The sequence below is a fragment of the Microcaecilia unicolor genome, chromosome 5, assembly GCF_901765095.1.
Source record: "Microcaecilia unicolor chromosome 5, aMicUni1.1, whole genome shotgun sequence".
In the NCBI taxonomy this organism is placed as follows: Eukaryota; Metazoa; Chordata; class Amphibia; order Gymnophiona; family Siphonopidae; genus Microcaecilia; species Microcaecilia unicolor.
In genome coordinates this window covers 333,416,760-333,438,137 of record NC_044035.1, presented here as the reverse complement: position 1 = coordinate 333,438,137, position 21,378 = coordinate 333,416,760, and the positions used below count along the sequence as shown (strand labels likewise).

Below are 21,378 nucleotides of genomic sequence, written 5' to 3'. Positions count from 1 at the left end.
CCATAGGAATGCATTGGCATCTGTTCACGCTATCCAAAAATACTAGGACTAGAGGGCATGAGTTGAAGCTACAGTGTGGTAAATTTAAAACGAATCGGAGAAAATTTTTCTTCACCCAACGTGTAATTAGACTCTGGAATTCATTGCCGGAGAACGTGGTACGGGCGGTTAGCTTGACGGAGTTTAAAAAGGGGTTAGATAGATTCCTAAAGGACAAGTCCATAGACCGCTATTAAATGGACTGGAAAAATTCCTCATTTTTAGGTACAACTTGTCTGGAATGTTTTTACGTTTGGGGAGCGTGCCAGGTGCCCTTGACCTGGATTGGCCACTGTCGGTGACAGGATGCTGGGCTAGATGGACCTTTGGTCTTTCCCAGTATGGCACTACTTATGTACTTATGTACTTATGTACTTATCTGTAACATTTAGCGTGTCTACAATTTTAGCGCGCACCGACAACGTGAGCATGCCTTAGCAAAAGACCCCCTGAGTTGGCACTGATTTCAGCTCCAATATTTTAGGCACCTTATATAGAATATCCCCCTTAGTGTTGATTAGATGGCAACACCAGTAACTGGGAAACAAAGCCACTGCTGGGCATAATTCTATGACCTGTGTCCTGATCGTACCAGCACTGATTTGGATGGGCTGGAGTGGGGTTTTGATGAAACTTCAGTAGCTGGAGAACAAGGCCAGTGCCGGGTAGACATCAATGGTCTGTGCCCTGAAAATGGCAAGGACAAATCAAGATCAAGTAGTATCACATCATACCTTATACTATGAGTTACCTTGTTGGGCAGACTGGATGTCATCTACTATGTTGCTATGTTACTAAGGTGGCCTCCTTGTATCAACACAGGTTGGCCTTCCCTTTAATTTTTGTTGTTGTATTTGTACGTTGTCTCATGCTGAAGTTTATCTGGGAGGGGTGATTACGATGTAGTTGGATTGACTTTTAAATAAAGTTGTGGCCTTGTTTACCACTAATATACGGTGTTGTGTTTCCATTCAGAATTGCATGCATGTTAATGATGTATGAACAGACAATGGTGTGAATGCCTACGCTATTTTATACATCTATACATTTATTAGAAAAAATGAAACAAACACAAAAAGTATTTATAAAAATATATTTCACAAAGTAGGAAACGATACAGGAGTTTCTCTGAGTACAATACATGGAGTAATTAAATGATAATATAATTTTAAAGTAAAGTAGAAAGTTAAAATGATCTGTGTGTAATAGTTTTATTTTACAATCTCTACTTCTAAATGGCAAGTTTTCATTACAAATTGAGTATCACTGCAGCGTATATTGCTGTTGTTTCTCTGTGCAAGAGTTTCTGTGCATAACTATGAACATTGTATAAAGAAAATACTATCAACATAAACATTAAAATTATATACACACCGGATCCTGCTCTAGTATGGAGGACTTTAAGCAATGTTTATTTTATTTTTACTATACTGTGTAATGTGTGGATTTCTAAAAGTCTAAAGTTTTAAATATTCACATGAACCTGTTTATCCCCAGCTGTTTGTGCTTGTAGTAAAAAAACACTAGACATTGTACTACAGTTATGGATAAAATATAAAACTGTCAAAAGTCTCTCTGGAAAAGATTTCATTACTGCCAGCCTCTGCTATAAATTCAACTTATGTAAATATACAGGTTGTCTTTTAAGACATCACCTGCACACAGTAATGTTCTATATCCCAAAAAAGGTTTATGTACTTTTAATATTTATTATATTTTGAAAAATAAATCTAGAGGGTTATTAGTGGATACAATTAAGTTCTTATATAATCTCTCACTTTATAATTATTTTCTTTAATAAATAATAGATCAATACAATATGTATCCTAAAGATTAATAATAAACTTTAGCAATAAAATTAACAATTTATTGGTGTTTATTCCTTTATAAAGTACGCCCCTTGCGGAAGGTGAAGTGAAGGATAAGAATAATCCTTTCTACTAGAAAACAGGCCCTTTTTTCTGTTTGGAATTTGGCCTCGACTGCTAACATTTTATACATATACAATTCCATTACTGGAATGGAGTTAGAACATGTGAATATTTTAAGGCTTGATGTAACATTTACAAAAATGATGTTTTATGGTATCGTGGCCACAAATTATGTATAATTTTATGGTCACTGCACAGCTGAAGCCAGTTGAGAGTTACAACATTGTTTATATCCCTCATTGTGAAGAACAGATATTGCTTCAAAATCATGTAGTGTGATCTGTGTTGTCAATATGGAAATAAACCATACTAACTGTTATTCCAGAGTAAATGTTTTTTTCAGGTCTATTGTCTAGGAGAACATTTATATTTTGTATTTTCTTTCTTTAGAACAACTTTAGGTCCAAATTCTTTTCTTTTTTTGTGGTCATATGAATACTGAATATCCAAAGACTTCTAGACACTCCACAAACGTTACTTCACATTCCACAAGACTCATAAACCTCCTAACATATACTTTTGTTTTCGTTCCACATTACAATGTGGTTGATTTTATAGATGACTGGCGCTAAACTTGCCTCTAAAACAAATGGCCACATCAGCCATATCTAACGATAGTAACCCTAAAATATTATATAATTGTCAAGTCAGCAGTGAAAAAGTTTGTAATCCAGTGTCAAGTTTCTTTGTCGCTTTCTCCAACTGAGTAAAGTTCTCCAAGTCTTTTGAAACGAGGACCCCATTCACCGAGGTAGTCAAAATTTTGATCTGAGTCTGATGTGGAAGACTCCAGAGAGCTCAGAGAGCCAGCCATTGATCCTCTTCCTTCATAACCATAAATCTGAATAGAGTCATATGGGGGTGCAGTGGGGTCATTATCAGCCTCATGTAGCCTTACATTAATAAATTCATCAACATCAACACCATTAGGACCTGAAGCATGACCTTGTCTGGGCATAAACTGAAGATCTGGTTTTATATCCTTTCGAGGCAAAAATCCATTAATACCATCAGGATTTTGTAATGTTGCAATATCGAAAGCTTCTGTGTCTTCTTCTCCACCCCCTTCATCATCATAACGAATAATATTTTCCCTCACATCTTCATCATCTTTAATGATTAGAGGTTCATTTTTATGTCTTCGAAGAGTTACAAACAGCACTACAATAACTGAAAATAAATAGTGATATAATTAGAAAAATATAGTGATGATGTTCGCATAGTAAACATGTGTAACATTTTTTGGATGATGTTACGGAACATGTCAATCCTTAAGGAGAGTTGTACAGGGTTACGTGAAAAAAAAGTAACCCCTAAAGTTTTTTGCCATGTTCTCAGCAACCACTTTGAATTTCAGTGAGAAATTTACATACCTAGGGCCCTGTTTACTAAGCTGTGCTAGCGTTTTTAGCATGTGCTAAATGCTAGAGTCACCCATATGTTCCTATGGAGGGGCATAATCGAACGGCGCTGGCCAAATAGATGACCAGCCATCTATTTGGCCGGCGCCGCAAAGAACAGTCCCAAACCGTATTATTGAAAAATATGGCTGGCCATCTTTTGTTTCGATAATACAGTTTGGGCCGGCCAAATGTCAGAGATGGCCGGGTTTGAGATGGCCTGCATCGGTTTTTCGCCGATAATGGAAACTAATGCCGGCGATCTCAGACCTGGCCAAATCCAAGGCATTTGGTCGTGGGAGGAGCCAGCAGTTGTAGTGTGCTGGTCCCCCTCACATACCAGGACACCAATCGGGCACCATAGGGGGCACTGCAGTGGACTTCAAAAATAGCTCCCAGGTGCATAACTCCCTTACCTTGGGTGCTGAGCCCCCCAAAACTACCCCAAAACCCACTACCCACAACTGTACACCACCATAGCCCTTATGGGTGAAGGGGGGCACCTATATGTGGGTACAGTGGATTTTCTTTTTTTGGGGGGGGGTTGGAGGGCTCCCATTTACCTCCACAAGTGTAACAGGTAGGGGGGGATGGGCCTGGGTCCACCTGCCTGAAGTGCACTACACCCACAAAAAACTGTTCCATGGACCTGCCTACTGCTGTCAGGGAGCTGGGTATGACATTTCAGGCTGGCATAGAGGCTGGCAAAAAATATTTTTCTTTTTTTGGGGGGGGAGGGGGTTGGTGACCACTGGGGGAGTAAGGGGAGGTCATCCCCGATTCCCTCCGATGGTCATTTGGTCAGTTGGGGCACCTTTTTGAAGCTTGGTCCTAAAAAAAAAGGGACCAAGTGAAGCCGGCTTTCTTTTTTCCATTATCGAGAGAAGCCGGCCATCTCAAAGCATGCCCTCGTCCCGCCCCGTTCCGCCCCATCCCACCTTCGCTACCCTACCGATACACCCCCTTGAAGTTTAGCCGGCTCCTCGACGGAAAGCAGTTGGCGCTGGCCAAAATCGGCTTTCGATTATACCGATTTAGCCGGGTTCAGGAGATCGTTGGCCATTTCCCGATTTGTGTCGGAAGATGGCCGGCGATCTCCTTTGAAAATGAGCTGGATGGGTGACTTAGCATTTAACATGTCTAATTATTAGCGTGCATTAAAAATGCTAACATGCCCTTAGCGCTGCTTAGTAAACAGGGCCCTTAGTCATCATACTTACATATTATTAGTAGTAAATATTTAGTGGGTCTTTAACTAAGGTGCGCTAGCGTTCTTAGCATGTGCTAAATATCAGCTGATGCTATACACTGAGATAACCATAGGAATATAATGGATGCCTCAGCATTTAGCACCAGCAGATTTTTAGCATGAGCTAAAAACACTAGCGCACCATAGTAAAAGACCTTAATTATCTTAAGCTTTGTTGATGTTACTGAGGGGTCCTTTCACAAAGGCGTGCTGCAAAATAGCCTGCAGTAGTGTAGACATGTGTTTTGGATGTGCGCAACGGGCGTAGCTGCTATGGGGCCACGGGGGCTTGGGCCTCCGTAGATTTGGCCCTGGATCCCCCTGCCAGCGACCCTTTCAACCCCCCCTCCCGCTGCCAACCCACCGCTGCCAACCCACCGCCTGCTACCTTTTCTGGCGGGGGCGGGGGTTGGGGTCCCCCGCCAGCAAAGGTAGGTGACGGCGGGCGGGGGGTCGAGAGGGTCGTCGGCATGGGGGATCAAAGTTGTTGCAGCTGTCGGCAATGGTGGGGGGTTGTCGGCAATGGTGGCAGGGGGGGGCTAAAATGTGCCCCCCTCACTTTGGCTGTGGACCCCCCTACCGCTGAAGTCTGGCTATGCCTCTGGTGCACAGAATCATTTTTCAAAGCACCTGTAAAAAATGTATTTTTTAAATTTCTGCCAAAAATGGACATGCGGCAAAATAAAAATTGCCGCATATCCACTTTGAGTCTGAGACCTTACTGCCAGCCATTTACCTAGCGGTAAAGTCTCACACGGTAACTGGGTGGTAATGACCTATGCGCATCAAATGCCACTTGGCACGTGTCAGATACGTGTGTCTGAAACGAAAAATTATTTTTCAGATGCGCGTATCGGATGCACGTCAAAAATGAAATTATCGCAAGAGTCACATGGTAATTCCATTTTGGCACATGTTAGGTGCGCATAGACCCTTACACGGCTTAGTAAAAGCGCCCCTGACATTTTACCATTACTACTTGGTGATTTTTGTGCATTCAAAATGTTTGAACTGAAACAGTAAAATAATGCCTTTCAAATGATATAATTAACAATGGGCCCCTTTTACAAAGCTGTGGCAAAAGGGGGCCAGCACTGGCGTCGGCGAGTGTTTCACACATGTCCCGTAGCTGGTAAAAGGGAAGTCTCACCTTCCTACAGGAAATGGCCAGGTGGCAAGTAAAGTACTTGCCATGCAGCCATTTTGGAGGGAGCCCTTACCACCACCCATTGAGGTTGCGGTAAGGGCTCCCGCGTTAACCTGGCAGTAACCAGGCAGTACATGGCACTGCCCGATTACCGCCAGGTACATTCCAGCACTACAAAAATAAATACATTTTTGTAGTGCCGGAAATTATGGTGCGCTAGGGGTGGGAAGGACCGCCAGGCTGCTGTAGTAGTCCAGCGGTACTTCCTGTATAGCGAGCGGTAAGGGCTTACTGCCGCTTAGTAAAAGGAGCCCAATGAGTCTGAATTTTACAGTAACTTTAAATGGTCAAAGTGTCTACCCCCAGCTTTATCAAGGCCTTCAGTTGTTTTGGGAAGTTCTTAACAGTTTTGCTGATCGGTCCCTATGTCAGGCTGACCTGGATCATCTGCAGTGCTTCCTTGAGTTTGGGTTGAACTTATGATAGACTTCCAATATTGCTCCCAAGACAAAAGTCTACATCACAACGACATGGTTAACATTAAGCATAATGGAAGAGTGCAAACATTTCTGAACACGCAAAAATCACTTGGTGAACTTTGCCGTCTTTAAAGATAATATCGTTCCACTCAGCACATGAACGTAGATAGTGACAGGAAATAGAACTGTAAAATTTCCCATTGAAATTCCAAGCAATTGCTGAGAAAACAATAAAAAAAAAAATCTATGAAGGTTTTTTTTTGCCTCACCCTCTATGTTATGTTAACAACTGCACTACAACCAAAATTAAAGTTGAGATCATGTAGTCAAAGGGAAAAAATCATTTAAAATTAAATTTGTTTTCATTTTGCTTTTATTTCCTTGAAGTGGTAATAGCATTTAATTTGTGAGAAACATCTTTTATTTATCCATGTCTGTTATTTCAGTCTAAGGGGTCCTTTTACAAAATGGCAGTAAAAGGTCACCTGCCATCAGTAAAAGGGCTTTTTTTTTTAAGGGCCAGTAAATGGCTGTAGAGTAATAAAACCACCCTGCATGCGGCCATTTACTGCTGGATCCCTTGAGGGCTCCTCCGCTAAGCCAGTGGTAACAGCCCCCCCCCCCCCCCAGCACTAGAAAAAAAAGCATTTCCTGAGCGAGCCTGGCGGTTGGGCCAATTTCCCATGGGCAAACCCGTCAGTAGCCCTACCGCTGGGTAGTAAAAGGGCCCCTAAGAGGCATATTTTCAAAGCACTTTGGGAGGCTAAGTTCCATATGTTTCTATGGAACTTTGGGAGGCTAAGTGCTTTGAAAATAAGCCTCTCAGTAAACTTGAATTCTACAGTACAGAAATTCATCAAAACACAATAATATGACATGATTGTCACATGAAGAACTAATGAGTATAATCAAGAGAACAGAGGAACATTTCATAGCTATAATGAAAGGTATAGACTTTTAGGGGTCCTTTTACTAAGGTGCACCAGAAAATGGCCTGTGCTGGTGTTGAAGCGTTTTTTGGATGCACGCAGGTCCATTTTAAGTGTGCCTGCAAAAAAAGGCCTTTTTTTAGGGGGGGGGGGGGGTGAAAATGGACTTGCGGAAAAATAAAACTTGGTACACATCCATTTTGGGCCTGATACCTTACCACCACCCGTTGACTTAGCAGTAAGGTCTCATATGGTAACCGGGCAGTAATCCATCAGCACACGTACGCTGCCAATTACCACCTAGTTAGCGCTATATGGTAGAAAATAGAGATTATTTTCTGCCACACGTTTTGGACATGCGTCAAAATTAGAATTGTCGCCCCGGGCACACAGTAGCGAGGCGGTAGTTCTAATTTAAGGCAAGTTGTACTCATATAGGTGCCTACGTGCCTTAGTAAAAGGATCTCTTAGTTACAAAAATAAAGTATAAAAGGTAATGAGTCAAACGTAGTTAGAAAACAAACAGAGAGGCCCTTTTACTTACCTGTGGCAAACATTTTTCTTTAGCGCATCTTTGTGTGGGATTTTTCTTTGTCATTTTTGTCATGGCCATTAAAAGGCCCATTTTCCATTTTTTATATGGATAGTCATGCGCTAATGGTCATGTTCTGGGTGTGCTATAGTCAGGGGAAAGAGACTCCACAGCTAGGTATTAAGTTGTTTTTTTTTTAAACAAGTTTGTGTCTGTTCAGCTCCTACTCTTGAGACTAAGTTGATCAGGGAGGTTTTTCGCCTACCATGAAGAAGTCCTGCTCTGTCAGCTTTTTGCTGGGAGCTTCTTGAGGCTTTTTCCTCCCTGTTTTTCATTATCACTGATCCCTGAGATTTTTTTTCTATTGCTTACTGCATAGAATATAGAGAATCTTTTCTTTTGTATTGTTTGCATCTAGTGTATGGCCATTAGCAAGGATTACCATCAAGCTCATTTTCAAAGCACTTAGCCTCCCAAAGTTCCATAGAAACCTATGGAACTTAGCCTCCCAAAGTGCTTTGAAAATATGCCTCCATGTGACCATTTACCACCACTCATTTTGTAGGCAGTAAGGGTAATGTAGCTGCATATCTGATTAGCACAGGAATGCCCTTGACATGTCCCCTCCCCAAAACATAGAAATTTTGTTAGCACATGGATTAGCTTGTGCACCTTTGACGTTTTCCACACCATACCTGTGCATGTCTCATAGTACATCATTTTAAGCTGTACCAGTCATGTCTACCACCTAATGCAGCTTAGTAAAAGGGCCTCAGAATTACTAATGAGCAATACAGCATTAACATGTATTAACACCATTAACACTCTCCACTACGCTGCCCCCAAAAGCTTATAAGTGGGTCAGCTTGCGAGACGGAGACTGCTAAGTTAGTGCGAAGATACAGTATATCAGCCTATCAGCTTTTTGTGGCAGCGCAGCGGAGTTGTAGAAAAATTGGTTGTAGCGATGGGTTGTATATAGTAATGTGTAAAGTTGCTGATACCGCTTCTTAACATTTTTTTGCTAAATGACACCTACATTGGAGAGTTTTCAATCAACAGACTCCTGAGGCAGGCCATGGGCCGAAACACGGTGCCGTGTTGAGTCTTTTTATTGATACATTTTCTTAAAAGTATCAAGGCTGTCTCTCTAATATCTGGAGTCAATGGTCATTTTCCCACTTGTTTTTTGCTGCTTAAAAAAGCATGGACATGTAGTAAGATTATTCTTACCGCATGGTCATGCGGGGGGAGCACTTACCATGACCCATTGAGGTGGTGCTAAGGGCTCCCACGGTAACCTGGCGATAACCGGGCAGTGCATGGTGCAGCTCAATTATCACTGGGTTAGCTCCGTGCTAGAAATTACAGAATTATTCTCTGTAGTGCAGGAAATGGTGCACGCTCAAGATAGAACTACTGCTAGCAGCTGCGTTGGGTCAGCGGTAGGTAGCTCCAGATTGTTGGGCGGCACACCAACACGTTCACTCTGTTCCTTGGATCTGCATCGGCTGGTGTTGCCTCCACCTAAGAGAGCTCATTATGAGTCTACAAGATCATCTGCATTTTATTACTTGGCTCCATATCTATGGAACAACCGCCCAATATTAGAGCAGAGCTCTCTTTTACCCGGTTTAAAGCATTATTGAAGACCCATTATTTCCAAATAGCCTTTAATATTTCTTCTGATTAGCCTCTAAGTCTTGCCTAGTATGGGGCCACTGAGTTCCTGCCTTTTATGTTGCATGATTTTGATTGACTGTGCTTGGTATGAGATTATTTTTCCTATTGTTGTTGTAGTCCTTTTCCTATTATTGGATTGTATCCTTTTACGTAAACTGCCTTGGCCTTTTGATAGTAATGGCAGTATATCAAATTTTAAATAAAACATAAAGAGGTTCCTTTTACAAAGGTGCAGTAAGCATTAATGAGTATTAATGACTTACTGTGGGGCAGGCTAAGGTGTTACTACTACTACTACTATTTAGCATTTCTATAGTGCTACAAGGCGTACGCAGCGCTGCACAAACATAGAAGAAAGACAGTCCCTGCTCAAAGAGCTTACAATCTAATAGACAAAAAATAAAGTAAGCAAATCAAATCAATTAATGTGTACAGGAAGGAGGAGAGGAGGGTAGGTGGAGGCGAGTGGTTACAAGTGGTTACGAATCAAAAGCAATGTTAAAGAGGTGGGCTTTCAGTCTAGATTTAAAGGTGGCCAAGGATGGGGCAAGATGTAGGGGGTCAGGAAGTTTATTCCAGGCGTAGGGTGCAGCGAAGTTTGGAGTTGGCAGTAGTGGAGAAGAGAACAGATAAGAAGGATTTATCCATGCAGCGGAGTGCACGGGAAGGGGTGTAGGGAAGGACGAGTGTGGAGAGATACTGGGGAGCAGCAGAGTGAGTACATTTATAGGTTAGTAGAAGAAGTTTGAACAGGATGGAAAAATGGATAGGGAGCCAGTGAAGCAACTTGAGGAGAGGGGTAGTATGAGTAAAGCGACCCTGGCGGAAGACGAGACAGGCAGCAGAGTTTTGAACCGATTGGAGAGGGGAGAGGTGACTAAGTGGGAGGCCAGAAAGAAGCAGATTGCAGTAGTCTAAACGAGAGGTGACAAGGGTGTGGATGAGGGTTTTGGTAGAGTGCTCAGAAAGAAAGGGGCGGTGTTCTGCAGTAATTTGTGATATGTGCACACTATTCATATGTTAAACTGTTTTTTAATTATTTTTTAGCTGAGGTATCTTATCTGGGGGTGGAGAGTGGACATGTTCTGTGTTAATCGGTCAGCATGTGGGTATTACCGTGCCGTACCCAATTAGTGCAGGTTCAGTGCGTGAGTCCCTACTGCCTACAAAATAGGTGGCAGTAGGGGCTCACACACTAATGGAAACGTTAGCATACGGCCATTACCACTAAAAATCGGCCATTTTACACTAGAGGTAAAAATGGCTTTAGCTGTGGGAATAAGCTGCATAAGGGTGCGCTAAGGCCACTGTTTACCGCCGTTTGGTAAAAGGGCCCATATTGTATCCAACAATAGTGCACACTATGTACAAGAGCACTCACTACTGAAAAACAGCGTGCACTCTTTGCAAATAGTGCAAAGCCTTCATGGATAGTGCACACTGCTCATGATATTGGCTCAAAATGAAAATCTGTATACGTGAGAAGAAAAAGCTAAATAAAACAAAATATTTGGCCAGCATATCCCTTGTAACTACATCTCATTCCACAAAATCGGACTAGTGGTAAAATGATGTGGCTAGCGGTGTTACTGCACATAACATCAGCACTCACACTTCGCAGTGCTTACCTCACCATCACACCACACAATAATAGACCAACAAATTAGTGGCAACATAACTGGGCCACACTTTTAATAATGATAACATCTGCTCATGCTATAGCAGGACACGTCTTCCTACTTCCTCACTAGCTATGATAATTTTCCAGCATCTTTCAGACTTCATTTGTAACTTTCTTTAAATTAGTATCTTATCTATCTATCTATCTATCTATCTATCTATCTATCTATCTATCTATCTATCTATATGTTCCATCTTTGCTTACACCTTATACTGTATTTTAAAGCAATTTATTGCATATTCCCCCAGATTCTATATAGCGCACCTAGAGATTCATGCCAATGTGCACAACTTAAAAAGCTAAAGAGTGCTGATAACAGCACTTAACAAGCAATAACGAGCACTAATTGGCACTGACTAGAATTTAGGCACACAGATCACTAAGCTTATTCTGTAACAATATGCACCAAACTTCTAACAAGCACAGGCAAAAAGGGGCATGGTTATGGGAGGGGAAATGGATGTCATGGGTGTTCTGAAATTTATGCACCTACTTATAGAATATGGCCCAGTGCGCCTAAATCTACACACCGGGATTTATGCCACATTTTCATTGGTGTAAGTGGATGTGCGTAGATTTAGGCACTGAAATATCAACTAAGTGTATTTTATAATTGGCGCCTAAATCTATAGAACGCGCTTAGTTGGCTCTGATTTCAGCACTAATTTTTTAGGTGCCATAAATAGAATCTCCCCCATTGTGTTGACATTGTATTGTAGTGTACTATCCTGCTTATTTTCGAAGGAGAAGGCCAGCCATCTTCCGACATAAATCGGGAGATGGCCGGCATTCTCCTATGGCCGGCCAAATCGGTAAAATCGATAGCCAATTTTGGCATGCTTCAACTGCTTTCCATCGCAGGGCCGGCTAAAGTTAAAGGGGGCGTGTTGGAAGTGTACCCAAGGCGGGACGGGGCGTGGTTAACAGATGGCCTGCCTCGGCCGATAATGGAAAAAAGAAGGCCGGCTCTGACAAGCATTTGGCTGACTTTACTTGGTCCTTTTTTGTTCACGACCAAGCCTCAAAAATGTGCCTTAAATGACCAGATGACCACCGGAGGGAATCAGAGATCACCTCCCCTTACTCCCCCAGTGGTCACTAACCCCCTCCCACCCAAAAAAAAAAAAAACATTTCTTGCCAGCCTCTATGCCAGCCTCAAATGTCATACCCAGCTCCCTGACAGCAGTATGCAGGCCCCTGGAGCAGTTTTTAGTGGGTACTGCAGTGCACTTCAGGCAGGCAGACCCAGGCCCATCCCCCCTATCTGTTACACTTGTGGTGGTAAATGAGAGCCCTACAAAACCCACCAGAAACCCACTGTACCCACATCTAGGTGCTCCCTTCAACCATAAGGGCTATGGTAATGGTGTACAGTTGTGAGGAGTGGGTTTTGGGGGGCTCAGCACACAAGTTAAGGGAGCTATGTACCTGGGATCAATTTGTGAAGTCCACTGCAGTGCCCCCTAGGGTGCCCAATTGCTGTCCTGGCATGTGAGGGGGACCAGTGCACTACAAATGCTGGCTCCTCCCATGGCCAAATGCATTGGATTTGGCCGGGTTTGAGATGGCCACCATTAGTTTCCATTATCAGCAAAAACCAATGGCGGCCATCTCTTACGCTGGCAATCTCTAAGGGCAGGCCAAATGTTGAGATTTGGCCGGCTCCGACCGTATTATCGAAACGAAAGATGGCCGGCCATCTTGTTTCGATAATACAGTCGGGTACGCCGCTTGAGGGGGCCAGCGTTAGAAATGGCTGCCGTTAGAGATGGCCAGCCCCATTCGATTATGACCCTCTATGTCATACTTTATGTTGTTGTTTGAATAATTTTACTGCTGTAATTGTCTATTGCTTATGTTTGACTTATTCTTGATGTATAGCACCTTGAGTGAATTCCTTCAAAAAGGCAGTAAATAAATCATAATAATAGAAACAGTTAACTATTCATCCAAAAGTATAGCTAACTGCTTTTCACATCAGCAGCTGAGCCACTAATGCATTGGAGGTAACCATTGCCCCTGTTAACCTTCACCCAAGTGACAAAAATGGCCCCTGCTGTGGGTGTTTTGCAGACTTCACTGGTTAACTTTTGCAGCTAACATGTGTCGACTGGAAAACCTTAAATGAGTTTAGTAAACAAGGGCTGTAGTTTATAAAATGCAAGCATATGCCCATAAGTTAAACTAAGAACATTGGGATCGGTATTCAGAGGGACTTAAGTGGGCTGGAGAGACTCTGGCCCACTTAAATCACCTGTCTCCACCAACGATATTCAGAGGCACCAAACTGGGCAGTAGCACTGAATATCACCACTGACTAGCCTCAAAAAAGTGGGTTGGTCAGGGGAGGTCCAGGGGGCATGTTGGGGAGAAACTGGGGCTTATGCAGGTGCTGGATATTCAGCCAAGTCCCACATAAGCTTAAACGGGTGAATTTTGGACAGCTCAAAAGATATTTCATGTAGTATCACAAGAGATTTCAGCAGCCATTTTGGGAAGGCACCACAAGGGGCAGGAGCGAGGGGGGCTGTGTTTCTGACCCAATAACAACCACTGGGTTGGGCCTGGGCTGGTCCTAACTGAATTACAGAGGTGTTTATACTTGTGGCCACTGGCTGGGGTGAGGGGGGCAGAGAGAGAGAGGGGGTATACATCAGGAGCTGGGGGGGGGGGGGCACAATATTTTTAAAAAAGCTATTCCAGGTCTCTGCCCAATATTTAGTCTGGGCCTGCATAACTCTTTTGTGGGCCTCAGCTGAATATCACCTGGGCCTGCATAAGCTCCGCTACCCAGCCCATCCATAAGTAGCCCCAGCATTCAGGCCCGGCACTGAATATTGGAGGCTAATTTAGCCGGCGATGGTTAGCGTTTAAAAAAATGCTATTGCCAGCTGAATATCTGGGGGATTGTATTTACTAAACTGCAGATATAAATTTGTGTGTTCTTTCATAGATATCTTTGAAAGAAAAAGTATACGTATGTTTTTGTTTTGTTTTTTTTAAATTGGTGTAATTTATGTGCATACTTAAGCAGCTGGTTATGAAATTATCGTTGTGATAACTTAGAGAAACTGAACTTTTAACAATAATTTGCAAACTTGTTTCTCAAATCTTCAAACATTAAAGCAGGTTCATCAGTTGAGTTTTTCAATTTGTATAGTCTTTTATTGTGTCCTTCTTGTATTGATATTTTGGAGCTGAAGCAGTTTTGCCCAATTCACAGACTCCCCAGCAACCAGATTTGATTCTAATGGACTGGTGAATCTATTTCAAATCTGCATCTGATCCAGCCAGAGTTTCCACAAAGTTGCTGGAAAAAAAATAATGTGACGTCATTTTGAGTATTGTGTGCAAGTCTGGTCTCCGTATCTCAAAAAAAAAAAAAAGATATAGCAGAATTAGAAAAGGTTCAAAGAAAGGTGACTAAAACGATTAAGCTGATGGAACTTTTCTCATACGAGGGTAGGTTTAAGAGGTTAGGACCAGCTTGGAGACAGCGGGGGGGGGGGGGGGGGGTATGATAGAGGTCTACAAAATATTGAATGGAGTAGAACAGGAAACGTAAATTGATTGTACTTTTTGATAGAGTAACGACCAGGGAACTATCATGGATAAGACGAAAATATGTTTTCACTCAACAGATAAGCTTTGGAACTTGTTGTGAAGGACGTAGTACCAGCAGTAATTGTATCTGGGTTTAAAAAAAAGGTTTGGACTAGTTCCTGGGGGAAAAGTTCATAATCTGTTATTAAGACAGACATAGGGAAGACCACTGTTTATCCATGGGATCTGTAGCCTGGAATGTTGCTACTAATTAGGATTCTGCCAGGTACTTGTGACCTGGATTGACTACAATTTGAAGCCGGATATTGGACTAGATGGACCATTGTCTGATCCAGTATGGCTATTCTTATGTTATGTTCTTATGGCATTTGTTTGTTCAAGTTCAACGTTGAACTTTATGCACAATCTAATTTTTAATTCCAGCTAAAATCTTTGTATCAGAACATATGTTTCAGTATTTAGTTCTTAATTTTATAGGCTGCCTTTTCCCCAAAGGTCTATAGAGCTGTGATGTTATTTGAATGCTGAAAGACTAACATTTACACTGTCCCTAGAACTTGTAGCACTTACATGTATAAGTGAATTTTTATGTCACACTAATATAGTAATTATTAGTATGGCAGTGTATTATCAACTTACACTAAATAAATAAGCACTTTTATGCTTAAGGCATGTCAGTTAAAAACCCCCCACAATAATTCATTGTATATATATATACCTGTAGGTGCCACCACTTACCCTAGCTCCAGGACAGTGTAAATGTTAGTGTGTACATTTCATATATTGTACACAAATTATGGAATTTTATAATCTACGCAGGTAAGTACAAACTTCGTCATGTTATATCCAAACTCTTCCCTTGTGCACACCCACAGCAAAAGTGCACCACCATGAAACTTATGCGTATACGATCAGGCCGGTCCACTATTTCATAAGAGGTTATTTACGCACTTAAGTGGCCACGTATATGCACATAAATGACTAAAATACTGGCATTTGTGCACACACACTTACCCCATATTCTATAAAGTTGTGTGCCTAAATTTCTGTGCAAATTTGGGTACACAAGTTATAGAATAGTGCTAGTTAGGGGTCCTTTTACCAAACTGTGGTAAAATGGGACCTGCACTCGCATCAGTGCATGTTTTCGACGCACGCTGATGCCCTCTTTTATCTCAGTGGGTCAAAAGGCTGTCTTTTTTTTGGGGGGGGGGGGGGCCAGAAGTGGTGTGCGCTGGAGGTGGGAACTACCGCCGGGCTGCTGCGGTAGTCTGGCGGTAGTTCCAGAATTCAGCTTTATAAAGGACCCCCTTAATTGTAAAGGGGACCTTTTACAAAGGCTCAGGAGGGGAAATGTGGGGGTAGTGTGCACCATATTGGCACTACTGTCGGGGTAGCAAGTGTACAACAAAAAAAGTGGGAGAGCGACCAAGGATACCAAAGACAGGAAGATGTACATTAAATGAGAAAGTTTATTTGAAGTATGAAGACTCGACACAACGTCGTTTTCAGCCTGCATTAGGAGTCTTTCGCAGAATGTTTCTGAAAAAATGATGAAGAGAAATCTTCAAAGTAGCACAATAGTCTCTTATTCTGGGCAGAGGAGCGGCTTCTGTTTCTCATCACACGTCTGTCCTGATTCTGCCCTCCAGTCGAGGTGTATTGATTTTAGGAAGGTGGGGAGGAGCAAGTGTGCCCAGTGGTAATTCTGAGTTTGATGTGTGCTCAATCCTGTGGCAGAAAATATTTTTTCTATTTTCTAACACAGAGGCATTCCCGGTGGTAATCATCCACGCAGCCATGTTGGCATGCTATGCATGGTTATCACGGAGGAGGTGCATGAGCCCCTACCGCTAAGTCAAAGGCTGGCGGTAAGGGCTCAGGTAGTAAATTGGCACACTCTAGTTTACTGGCCCATTAAAAAATGGCCCTTTTCCCAGTCACAGTAAAAATTGGCCTAGCGTGCACCAAAAAGACATGCCCACAATACTGCAGGCCACTTTTTACCACAGCTTTGTAAAAGGACCCTTAAATTAGGTACCAATTGGTCTTAAGTATCAATAATAGTCCTTAAGTGATATTAATTGGTACTAATTTGTAGTTACACACATAACAGTACTTAAGCACTCTTCTATAAACTTACCACTTGATGTTCAGCTGGCGGCAGGCAGCATATTCAATGTCCACTGCCAGCGTTAAACCTGGGTATTCAGTGCTGGGCCATATCCAGCCACCAGCGTTGAATATCCAGTTTTACTTATGGCCTCTAAAACTTAACCACTTAAGGCAATATTCAGCACCTGACTTCTTACTTTAAAACGGTCAAAGGCAGGATTGCTATTTATGCAGCCCGATTTAACTGGTGGTCTTATGTGGCCAGGTGCTAAATATCAGCGCCTAACTGCATAAGACCCCCAAGTTAGCCAGTTTCACGGTAGGCTCTAACCACGTGCATTCAGTGGAAATAACCCGCTGAATATTCGCAGGTAGCCACAAACAAGCTATTTAACCGGTCAGTGGCCATCTCTGGCCAGTTAAATAGTTTTGAATATCGGCTGGTTAGCGCCTAAATGCTATAGCGCGTAGGTTCAAAGGGAGTGTGCTGTGGGTGGATCAGGGCATGTCATACAGTAGCATATATAAGTTATAGAATACTGTCACTTGTCATGCAACTGCAAACTTTAGATTCTACCAACCGTTGACATGGTGTAAGTACTTGCGTTTACAATTACATGCATGAATTCTGATTTATGCTCTATATCCGTGGTTCCCAAACGTGGTCCTGGAGGCCCCCCAGCCAGTCAGGTTTTCAGGATACCCACAATGAATATTAATGAGAGAGATTTGCATTCACTGCCTGCACTGCATGTAAATCTATATCATGAATATTCATTGTGGATATACTAAAAACCAGACTGGCTGGGGGGCCTCCAGGACCAGGTTTGGGAACCACAGCTCTATATTATAACATTTAATCTCTCAGTTGGTACTTGCTAATAGAAAATCCTTCAAATTATATCAGTATAACAGCAAGTAATACTCTCTACAAATAATTGTCTCTTTAATTATCGGAGGAAAAGATTCTCTGCATTGCGCTCTCATTAGTATCTTGCAAGCTGCTACCTCTCCTCTGCAGATTAGTTGCCTGCTCTGCTTAGGATTAGGTGCAGAATCGTCATTAGTCTAAAAAAAACCTCTGCAGAAGGAAATAGCAGGACCCGCGTAAGGGCAGACGTAGTAGTCGAGGGTACGACTCCTGAGGAAGCGATTTGAGAAATGGAGGCTCTCTGTTGAGCGTTCCCGACAGACCATTCTACAGCCCAGATAAGTGTACAGCAACTATATAATAAAGTATGCAAGAACTAAGTACAAAGAATATACCATGTACAAAGAAATATAAATAGAGACTAGCGGAGGTTTTTTAGACTAATGACGATTCTGCACCTAATCCTAAGCAGAACAGGCAATTAATCTGCAGAGGAGAGGTAGTCCCTCTATGTTAAATTGTACAGCGCTGCGTAACCCTAGTAGCACTTTAGAAATGTTAAGTAGTAGTAGTAGTAGTAGTAGTAGCTTGCAAGATACTAACGAGGGCGCAACGCTGAGAATCTGAAGTCTTTTGTTACGATAATTGAAGAGACAATTATTTGTGGAGAGTATTACTTGCTGTTATACTGATATAATTTGAAGGATTTTCTATATTATAACAGCAATTTCATGTGCAATTGCCGTTATAGAATTGGCGTTTAGAGCCTTATTTTATAAAGGTTATGCTCCTAAATGTATGCTCCAAAACAGATTACGCTCATAATTTAGGAGCATAAATTTAGAGCCATAACCTTTATAGAAAACAGCCCTAAGCGCCCATACTTTTTCTTCCCTTCTCCCAGATTCTATATCGCACGACTAGAGATCCGTTCTAAAATCCAGGTATATTCTATAATAGTGTGTGTAACTTAATTGGCCTAACAAGCTAATCAGCGTTGATAACAGCACTTAACAAGCAATAACAAACACTAATTGGCAATAATTAAAATTTACACGCACTACTCGCTAAGCATATCCTGTAATGAACTGCGCCATGCGTGAAGTTCAAAAGGGGGCATAACTATGGGCAGGGAATTGGGCATTTCATGGGCATTCCAAAATTTATGTATGTAGTTATAGAATATGGCCGCTGTGAGTAAATCTACACGCAGGGATTTATGCCACATTTATGCACCTCCATTTACGCCACATTTTCAATGGCATAAATTGAGGTGTGTAGTTTTAGGTGATGGATATCAACTAAGAATATTCTATATACTGTGCCTAAATCTAGGTGCCACTTATAGAATACACTTAGGCGGAAATGTTTACTGCGTGGATTTTTTAGGCACCTTATATAGAATCTAGCATCTAATGTTTGGCTCTCTTTCTTTAATCTACTCCTTAGCACCTAACAGTAGATGGCTCCTTATAAAATTATCCTCTTAGTATGCATTAGTATGCACTAATTCACATGCTAAGTGTATAGCCTGGAACGAGGCAGAGCAGATCACTTAACATCACCTCAATAGCTTCCAATAAGAGGCCCCGGTAAAAGGAACATAGGGATCTATTTTCCTTTATGATACACTATACATGCACCTAACATTTAGGTACAAGCACTTACTCCATGTGCATAAATTTGAGCCCTGCTCAAGCTCCACCCATGTGTACACCCCTTTGCAAATATGTGTAATTTGTTTATGTACTACATACAAAATAATCCACATACATAACTTACGTGCGGACACCACCCTATTCTATAATCATGTGCCTAACTGAAAGGAATGCCCCCTGATTTGTCTATGACCCTCTCATTTCTGCACTCTTGCACAAAATTTAGGAGTATGTCCTGCGCCTGAATTTGCACATGTAAGTTTTAATTCATTTTAATTAGTATCAATAATTGCTTCTACAAAATGTCAATTATTGGCACTAAAATAGTTTTTTATCCAGTTAAATTGAATGTACAAATTGGGCATTTGCCCAAATTTGCATATACAGTTTTTAGCGCTTTTTATAGATCAGTGGTTAATGTAGAGACTTTGCTGTTATCACATATTAATTTGTCCAAGTAATATGCAGTAATTGAACATTTTTAACCATACTTTAGTAAAAGAGCTCCTAAATACCTATTATTTCAGAAAGCAAAGAAATATACAAAAATGCATTGCATGTGTTTTTACTTTATTAAACTAGGTTTAAACGTTTTGTGCTTTGCTCAGAAACCGCTGTGCTTATCATTTGGAACTTTGTCATCCCCTGAGTCAGCACTATATGGCGTCAGATCATTCACATTTCAGAAAAAGACAATAAATTTGCTAAATAATCCATTTTCTGACATCCACAGTGTGTTATTAGTTCACCTTGCAACTCATCAGTTATAAAGCTTGATGCGATTTGTTGGATTTTGTTTTCATATATTAGAGAATAGCTTGTCTGAATAGTATAGTATTCTTAGATTTGATTTTGTTCACTTAAGGGACCTTTTACAAAGGCGCAGGAGGGCCTATGCATGTACAGCTCCCACCAAGTCAGCACTACCGCCCGGCTAGTGCGTGAGCCGGGCCGTAATTTTGAATTTGGTGCGCGCCGAATCCCTCGGTAGAAAATAATTTTCTACCGTGGGCCGCTTACCCGGCAGTAAACAGCAGTTGGCACATGCTGCATGCTTACCGCGCGGGTACTGCGGGAGACCTTACCACTAGGTCAATAGGTGGCGGTAAGGTCTCAGGCCGAAAATGGACATGCACTAGTTTCGATTTTAGCGCATGTCCATTTTCTGGCCCATAACAAATGGCCCTTTTTACTAAATGCAGTAAAGAAAACGGCCCAGCGAGCGCACAAAAAACATGTTCACGCTACCGCAGGCCACTTTTTACAGCGACTTAGTCATTTATGAACCAGAAAAATTGTGGACAGCAGGCTGTAAGTAAAATACATACCTAACAGCAAAATGATGCATGCTAATATAGCAATTAAGGCTCCCATACTGAGCCCAATTGGAAGAACAAAAGCTTCAACATTACAGGACTGGACAACACCATCATTGCTACAACCACAGACCCGAATGGTGAGGGTGCTGGTGCTGCTCTGGGGAGGATTTCCACTATCACTTATTATGATTGGCAAATGATATACTTCTTGCTTCAGACGGTTGAATCCACTATGCTTTGCCAAAATGCTGAGGGAATTATCTGGAAAAGTGAAAATTTAAATAATTTCACCATTTCAAAATAGCTGCTGACAGTAAGGCATTTTTTTCTAGTTCATAAATCTTCTGCATAAATACACATTTTGCATGCTCTCTCTCTCTCTCTCATTCATACACATAACCACTGAATGAAGTGATGAAGATTTGCATGCTGGCACATTCACAGAGACATCATACATTGTCTACACTGTGCTTTTAAGGCTATGAACAGTCACAAGATCTGGCATGAGTGAGTTTCATGGAAACTAGTGGATAAAAGCTATAGGCCTGATATTCAAAGCTACTTATCTGGGTAGAAGGTGCTGCTTCTGGAAAACTAGCACTAACCGGGGCCAATCAATAATGTTCAGTGACATTATGCAGATAATGCTGCTGAAATTTACTACAGACTGCCCAGGCACTATCGGATATGGGCGGAGCTTGGGCAGAGCTGGAATTTATCTAGAGACCAGCAATATTCAAAACCAGTATCCAAACAACTGGCTAATTTAGGACAGGAAAC

At 41.8% G+C, this 21,378-nt stretch overlaps 1 protein-coding gene across 1 annotated transcript; it reads right to left on the bottom strand.

The window, feature by feature from the left end:
- Positions 1 to 2,646: 2,646 nt before the first annotated feature.
- LOC115471361 (cadherin-8-like) lies at positions 2,647 to 21,055 on the bottom strand. Its single transcript, XM_030205060.1, has 3 exons — positions 20,992 to 21,055; positions 20,608 to 20,859; positions 2,647 to 3,140 (listed from the first exon to the last, which is right to left on the bottom strand). The coding sequence occupies exons 1-3, from the start codon at positions 21,053 to 21,055 to the stop codon at positions 2,647 to 2,649; spliced, it is 810 nt and encodes a 269-aa protein (XP_030060920.1).
- Between the last annotated feature and the right edge of the window lie 323 nt (positions 21,056 to 21,378).